The sequence below is a fragment of the Limulus polyphemus genome, unplaced genomic scaffold, assembly GCF_000517525.1.
Source record: "Limulus polyphemus unplaced genomic scaffold, Limulus_polyphemus-2.1.2 Scaffold4367, whole genome shotgun sequence".
In the NCBI taxonomy this organism is placed as follows: Eukaryota; Metazoa; Arthropoda; class Merostomata; order Xiphosura; family Limulidae; genus Limulus; species Limulus polyphemus.
Window position 1 is genome coordinate 71,690 of NW_013669977.1, and position 8,874 is coordinate 80,563.

General features: G+C 30.1%; 1 protein-coding gene across 2 annotated transcripts in view; it reads left to right on the top strand.

Moving 5' to 3' along the window:
• LOC106471041 (THUMP domain-containing protein 3-like) overlaps positions 1-6,661 on the top strand; it is a 15,676-nt gene extending 9,015 nt beyond the window's left edge. For both annotated transcript variants that reach the window (XM_013931625.2, XM_022399668.1), the window contains exons 4-7: positions 1,125-1,240; positions 2,433-2,520; positions 4,020-4,156; positions 6,533-6,661. In XM_013931625.2, the coding sequence (XP_013787079.1) occupies positions 1,125-1,240; positions 2,433-2,520; positions 4,020-4,130 (315 nt within the window). In that variant the 3' untranslated portion in view covers positions 4,131-4,156; positions 6,533-6,661. The remainder of the gene's footprint in view (positions 1-1,124; positions 1,241-2,432; positions 2,521-4,019; positions 4,157-6,532) is intronic.
• Positions 6,662-8,874: the final 2,213 nt, after the last annotated feature.

The following is an 8,874-nucleotide window of genomic DNA, read 5'->3' on the forward strand; positions in this document are numbered from 1 at the left end:
TATCCAACACTGCCACAACATATAATGCATGATGTTGTCAGTTTTACCAATGCACAACTATTCAGCAACATTCTAGAAACGTCATGTGTTAGCTGGGTAGTGGTAGTTGCTCAGTTGTTGGGCTCCTTGATTGATTTACATTCAAGTACTTGATTCTTCTCATATGAGTCCAATTTTTTTATTTTCAGCAACTTGTTTGGGTTTTTCTAAATAATTTTTCAAACTATTATATTTGATATTATAGACATCTTCAGGTACAACAATTTAGGAGTAAGTTACTTTTTAACCCTAAACTCTTGTACATGAAAATGTATCATATGCATAATGTAATACAAAATCCAGTAATGAGCTGAAAACATGATTAATACCATTCTGTGGATTTCTCCATACAAAATTTTCACAAGGCTACTAAAACTAATTAAATGTATCATACACATAATGTAATACAAAAGCCAGTAATGAGCTGAAAACATGATTAATACCATTCTGTGGATTTCTCCATACAAAATTTTCACAAGGCTACCAAAACTAATTAAATGTATCATACACGTAATGTAATACAAAAAACCAGTAATGAGCTGAAAACATGATTAATACCATTCTGTGGATTTCTCCATACACATTTTTCACAAGACTATTAAAACTAAGTAAACTAATTCTTTGTTAAAAATAATTATCCTTAGATTTCATGTTATAAAACTAGAAAAGATTCTTGTCATAGCACATAATAGATAATATATATTTCAAGGAAAACAAATTCATGATAATCCTTGAAAAACAAAGAGAAGAGAGTACAACCTTTACTACTTGGCTAAAAACTTGTAACGATACTAAATAACCTTTTTCAGAGATTAAAATGATTCATTATGTGGAAATATAAGTGTTACGACTGTAAAAAAAATATTAGAATCACTATAATATGAAAAAAAAACCTTTAATTGCAACAATTTTGGTTTTCTTTTAATTCCAGCATCAGTGTGAAATGTTTGAAAATAACTTGAAGTATAAAAAAAACAGTGAAAAGTTGCTGTTACAGATAGAAGTTTATAAAATACCTATTAAAATCATTAACATGTTTATGGGACAAGCTGGAGGAAACAGTACAATTTTTATTAATGTTTCAGGGTGTGTTGAGCTGGCCCGAGGCCCATCACATCTGTGGAGACAACCATGATTTGGCTACTCCAAGAACTAAACAAAATCTTGAAGCTGTAAATCAAGAAATGAAAGAAATAGGAAAGTAAGAAATAAACATTTTTTTTAATAAAGTTTAGCAAGAATATTATTAATTTCGTTTTGGTTCACAGTAGTATAAACTTCATTTTTCTCTAATATTTGACCAGTCGGTGCATTTGATTTATTTATCATTGCCCATTGTCTCTTTTGTAAAATTACATAAGTAATTCAACAGTCGTTGATATAGGTATTAACTTTCTGTATTTCTGTTGCTTTTAAAAACTGTAGATAAGCTAAGCCAACAAACCTTTAGACTTAACATAAATATGTAGAAGAGTATTAATTTTCTCACTATTAAAAAGACAACATTCTCGGGACTTGCATGTATCAGCTGCCACATTTTGTTTTCTTCATATACTTAGATTGCTTTGTCTCACTTTGTATAAATTATGTAGTTTTTTATTGGAATTTAACATCGTTTTGCTTTTTTCAAATGTATATCATAATTTGATACAAATATCCTCACTTAATATTTTTCTAAAGCACTAAAATATTTCAATAAACTTTGCTGTATCTGAGTCGTACTTAATGAAGGATGTGCTTTAGGTCTACTAGTAGTTGAAAAACTCAAGTGTAAATGAAGAAATGAAAGCTGAGTAAAAGCTTTGTTCAAAGTAAATTTAGTTATTTTAAGAATTTTCCAAAGTTATTACATTATCTCGTGTTTCACTATATTTGTTTATTTGTGTATTCTTTATGAAGAAGTGAATTAAATAGGTAAAGTTTTAAAAACTAGCAGCTTATAAAATATTGTTAGTTTTTGAATAACATATCAGTTTATGTAATTAGGCTTAAACCTTTTATTTTGCTTTTTCAACTTACAAAACCTAAACCTGTAGTTTTAATAGCAACAGATTGTTTGTGTTGCTTGTTCTCATGATAATCTGTATTAGACATTTTCCCCAGTGTTGACTTGCACTCATTATCTGAGCTATAGCTGAGTAATTTCACTTTTAATTGTAAAATAAAAACATATCTGTTTTATAACTTCTGTTTTTAATAATAATGTTAATTATATACAACATACCAGGATTTTGTCTTCTCTTTTTTTTTCTGGTTGTCTCATTTGATATCTAAAAATCATTTATACATTCCCCCCTAGTTTTTCACAATTGTTAATACAAATACAGTGTGGTTGTTTTTTATTTCTTTAAGTATGATAATTAGTGTCAAATTTATTTGTTGATTTCTTGCAGAAAAAGACAGGTAGTTGATATATTTAGGTGGGATGCCACACAGCTTCCTATAAGAGACCATTTTGTTGATGTTTTTGTGACAGATTTGGTAAGTTTTATGTTGTTTTTCATTTTATTAACTTCTACAAAACATATTTTCATTCAGGATAAAAAAAATGCTTCATTTAAGCATTTTCATTTGATAATTGTTAAGAATAAATACCTTTATATGAATATAGATTATCCTCAAGACACTATTTTCATCACAACTGTATGGATCCCTTTATCCCCCTCCCCACATCCTGCTTCTGAACCTGATTGAGTTCCTAGACCCTTCACCCAGATATTGCCTTCATAAAATATCCTGGTACCAAACCATGTTTTTTTTTTCCACATTCTGTACTTTCAGCCCTTCTGTAGTAGAAGTGAATTACATTTAATACTTTCATTCTACAGAGACTTATCCTTATCACATCTGAAACAGCCAATTTTTGCTGTCCATTGTTTTAATTTTTCAAAAGTTGACCTGATAATGGCTTTGATATAGGGTTTAAAGTTTGTTAATAAAGTTTTGATCATGAAGAAGACCTCATCTTCACTGTATTTTTTATGAAGAGGTGAATTGGAAAGATAAAAGTTCTAAAGTGTAAAAGCTGAGATGAAATTTTGCAACTTTTAAAAAGTAGAGTAACTACAAAATGTTGTGTTAGTTATGTGGTATTTTATTTGTATGTGTATGTACAGCATGTGAACTTGAAATCCAGCAAAAGTATATTTTTTTATCTGTAAATCTTTAATAGAGAGATATAGAAGCTACAATGTGTGTTTGTAAAATTATATATCAGAGTTTGATTTGTAATACATTTAATATCGTTGGGTCATGTTCATTTTCCAAATATAATACTTAGGACAACATTGTATTTTCTGAAGATCTGTTTTGTAAAGAAACTCTTAAACTATATTGGGACTGGCAGCTTTACAGATCTCAGATCCCCGTTGCACTGAAGAAGAATATCAGAATTTAAAAAAGTTGTAATATCCTTAAATCATTTTTGTTACATGTTATTTTGTATACAGAAATCTCTACTTCACATAAATTCCCAGTTTCATCCATTAATAACCATACTATGAAATCATTTCCCAGTCTAGTTTTCTGGAGCTAGTGCATCATGGTCATGAGAAATTGAAATACAAGAGTGATGAAAGTATTTAAAATTTCTTATTAGGGCTTTATATGCTACTGTTTCACGGTCTTTTTTTTTGTTTTTTCTTTGGTCAATAAATAACATTTTGATTTATACACTGATATGAGTAGTTTTGTGGCAAAAGTTTCTCTTGACTTGTGTGGTTTTGCATGTAACTATAAAGAGCTTAGTTGAAGTCCAAAATTAAAAAATCCATTGTAATATCAGGTACAATATGCAATTACATTTATAGGCTTGATTAGCTAGGCATAAATGAGTTTTGTGTGCATTTGACAAGTACGTGTAATACAAAATGAAACCTAATAATGTAAATGATTTATAATGATGCCACAGTCTTATCTAAATATAAATTACATTCAACCTCTCCTGTTTTCTGACTTACTTGTTTTACTTTTCTGTTTAGCCATTTGGAAGAGGCTTGGCTCCAAAGCAGACAATCGAGTTTTATATCCAAAAATACTGGAACAAATGGCTAGAGCTTCTAAACTGGAAATGGGAAGAGCAGTTTTACTAACTCATGATAAAGTTTCTTTGACAAAGGTATGTTATGACAAACTTTGTAACCCGGTTTATTAGACTTGTTTGAATTAAGGTTGAAGCTTGTGTCTGTAATACATGTAAATTTGTGAAATATGCTACTAAAAATGGAAGATTTCTTCTTCCTTGCCAAAGTTCTAAAATACTTCAGATGCTTACTGTAAAGTCAGTTATACAAAGGGTTGAGTATATTATATTAAGACAAACTTAAATATACAAATCATCAAGCCACATGTTAACCACAGCAGATATAAAGTTGTAGCGGAATGACATGTATTAGAACTATATTTTGAAATTGTTTAGCATTTCATAAGTAGTGTTATGCCGCTTAAAAAAATATTTCTTTTGAGAAATGATATGCAACAACCCTTTTTTGTCTCAAAATATTCATACACTGAGATCATAAATATCTGTTCAGATCATGGATTAACCATTTCCACTATAAATATATTTCTTTTACTTAATAAAAAAAAAGAAAAAAAGGGAATGTGGATCCACTTGTGATACCAGGACCATCCTGAAGCAGACCTGCAATAAATCATACCCCAACCATGGTAAGCAATGTGCAGAATTTTGTAACAGGTGAAAATTCACAAACACAATGGTCAGTGACAAAAGCAGTCCATATCTCCCAAACAACAGTATGCAACATGATCAAAAAGTGAAATAAGTCACATGTACACATGTTGCTTCCATGGCATGTTCTTTCAACCATTGCATACCTCAAGTAACTGGAGATTGAAATGGATTATTTGTGCTATTTCATTTGAAAACATATTGCCTACTCATCTTTCAGCAAACATGTGCAGTAATTTTTTTAAATTTCTCAGTTAATCCTTGTATTGTTCTTTTAGGTTTAAGACTTTTGTGTCAAAAGAGGTTGAGTACATTATATTAAAAGATTCTGGAGAATCACAATGTCATTACAGTCCGTGTAACCGTGCCCAGCAATGCAGTTTCCAGTACAGAAGGCTCCGTTGTATGGCTTTCATGTCAAAGCACACTACTCCTGTACTCTTTACATAATCCATCTACTGTACAAGGATGACTGTTTCACAGCACCCATTTCAACATTCTGATCACACAGAAACCAAAGGTGCTGTATCTGGATACTTGTTAAATGTAATGTTTAATGCAATTAAACTTGACTCTAGATGTTTGTCAGAAATTTCTACGTCCTAATGTTGATCTGTTCTGAACTCTGGTTTCAACTTTTCTCATACAATTTAAAATTGTTCAATGTACAAATGTGTATTAAACACTTTCAACTTATGACTTCTCAGTGAATTGTAGTCAATTTCTATAATGTTTGCAAAGTACATAGGTTTAACTAACTGTGTATTTTTAGACTGTAAATATTTAGCCAAGGTTAGGATATTTAAACGTTTTTTGTTATTATCTGTTCGCATAATTCAAAAATTTCAAAGCCATTTTTATGTTAAAGAAATTGATCTTTTTGATACTTCTGTCTGTGAAACCTTTTGTTGAAATTTTAGTAAATGATTATTTTTACTATATATAATATTTCTAGCTTGTACCACTAATGTGTTTAACCAATTATATAGCTGTCCTGCTTGATGCTGTAGCAAGAATGTTTTAAGTTAGGTCATGTAAAAGCTTTTTTATTTAAAAATTTTTTTATGATAATATCACTACAGCTGCATAATTAGTTTTTTTAATGACCTGATTACTTCAAATATTATTCCAAATGTAAAATTTGAAGGCATTAAAAATTACTTTTATATTTTCTTAACATCTTAACAACTACTTTGAAAATTATGAGAAAGAAAATGACAAAGTATTGACCTCTCTGTGCAATTGTAACTACTTTGTAAATGAATATCAACTTTCAAGTTGGTTATCATAGCTGTATGTGGTGTCAGTTAAAAATGTTTTAAAAACTTTAAGAAAAACTGCAAGGTCGAATCATTAGTTTAATTACAAAAATTATTTTGTCTTTTACTTGATGTCTGTAAATGTACTGATTAATGAATAATGTTTAAGGGATATTATAAATTAGTATATTTTTTATACAGTGTTGGATATTCAAAACTTAATTCCATAATCATTTTGTATGGAATAACAAAAACAAATGAAATATATTAGTTATTATAATATTAAAGTATATATTAGACTACAAGGATAATTTTAGTATGTGAATGATGATAGCTAGTGCTTTTAACAAAATTCTACTTGTTGAAGAATACAGTAGTTTTTTTATAATGCTCTGTTTATTTCAGTTGCTATTCGATAAAATTTAAAAAAATAAATTAAATGTAGAGGAATAACTTCCCTCTTTGTCCTGCACTTTATTAATTTATTAATCTTAATATGTGTAATGTTTTAACTAAAGCCTAATAGCAGTTCATTTTCCGTCAGGCAATTTTTCGACATAGAAAGCTCTGGCATCAGGCAAGAGTCGTTGGAGTCAACATTGGTGGCCTTGCAGCTGCTGTGTTTATCCTGAAACGTACATCAAACTTATCTTGATGGTTGCTAGAAGTTGTTTATAAAAAAAAAGATATTTCATTTTATGAAACTTATCAGAAATGAGTTTTGGTATTATTTTTTCATAAAATTGGAATTTAGATTGTTGGATTCTTAAGTTGTAGTTCATAATTTGATCACACTCCCATGTGTATGCAAATTCATGTCACATAAAATATTACTTAATACTCAAATTACTTACTTAGTTTTCCAGTGTGGAAAATGCAAAATTTAGATTGTACACATTGTCATTAAGAGTATGAATCACTATGGTAAAGGGAAACACAGCACTGATTTTTTTGTAATTGTTATATTAAGTGCCTTGGAAGCTGTGCTTTATAGAATATTCGCACATAATACGTACTGCATATGATATAATACTATACAAAAAATATATAGTAGCCAGAATTTGTACTTTTCTGCCGTTTTCAACTATCCTACAATTTGATCCATGGGAGAGTACTTTACAAGGATTCAGAAAGCCAAAAACAGTTGAGGGTTTGGCCTCAGTGTTGCTATAGCAGTTATGGCTCTGTACATATTTCTTTTATAGTACACAATTCACCAATGTGAAATAGTGAAATTTGTGCATTGTTGGGATATTGTTCATTGAGTGATTGATGAGATTCATGCATTGTTGGGATAAATAGTGTTAATATTAATCATTCAGGTATCACTAATAAAAAATAAGAAATCACCATCTGAAAATTAAAGATAAATATTAATTTACGTATAACGTCTGATTAGGATGGTTCTTTTTCTTATAGATTCTTTTGATAAATACTCAAAGAACATGTTTACAGAATTATTTTCTTTATCATTTCTTTTAAATTATATAAATCTTAAAAGGTGAAGTGTGAAGATGGGTGAAAAGCCACAGGAAGATAGAACAACATATGCATTTTGTAGTCAATTTCCTATTTTGTGGAAAAAAAAACAACAGACATGCCATCTATGTAAACTATGATGCAAGTTCTCTCAAAATATGTTCATTGTTTGAAGAAAGTCTTGTCTTGTGGTTCTTGTCCTTAAATAACAAGAAACTGTATAAGCAAATCTTGCATTAAAAATGAGCAGATAAAAGCTGTTATTGTTATACGAGTCTCCTTATTGGAAGTTTTGTGTATAGCAAAACAATTATAAAACCCTGTATTATTTAAACAAATCTTTGAAACTTGCCCTGTGACTAAAATAAACATTACTCTGATGTGACTACTGAGCTTGATTTATTTAGTAAAATACATTTCTGTGTACAGAGGGGCACTCGGTACAGCAAAACCTCCGCCATGCAGCATTGGTCATAATCTCATACCCAAACTAGAGGGGCACTGGATAGAGCAAACACCTCCACCACACAGCATTGATCATATTTTCAAACTAAAGGGGCACTCGGTAGAGCAAATACCTCTGCTACGCAGCATTGGTCATATTCGTCTCTCAAAAAATACTAAACTCTGTCTGTATATCCATCATTATCAATGGGGACGGACCATTTTTGGCAGGTGAGTTATAAAGCAAAAATAGTATGAACAATTGGTCACCATGTTAACAGATATGGATTTTTTCCAAAACTAATCACTCTTAAGTTGGGTGATAGTCAAAATCCATTTAGCCGTTTTCGAGAAATCTTGCTGATAAAAACACAAAGGGATGGAAACATAACCTCCAATTGCGGAGATATTAGAAAGAAAAACTGTGCTAGCCCTTGTCATATTACAAGAGGTCATGAACTTCAATTAAGCTGCAAAGAAAGCCTAATGCATCTTGATATGACTCACTGAGGTAAAGATAAGAGAGGAAAAGGATGTAAATACCCAACATGAAGAAACGCCAGTGTAAAATGTTAGACACACCCGATATGGAACTAGAAAATCTAAAACTTCCTACATACCCAAATTATGAGAACATGACTCCAACAAATATGGTGGGATAGGGAGAAGCTTGCCCAATACGAGAAACCAGAAGGATATTTGAATTAGTTATATGTAAAAAAATGAATAATATAATTAGTAAATTTTACAAGAGTATCTTATGTGGTTACATAAGAAGATAATGTTTTGGAGAAAAAGATTGGAGTGAATTATGAAATACAGGAAATTAAATATTGTAATTGTTTAGTAATGAAACAAAACCTTTAGATGTATTTTAGTGTTTTACACCCACCAAAAAGAAACCTATCATTCTATAGGTATTTGAAGAACTTGTAGCATTTCGCCACAGTTTAATACGAAGAA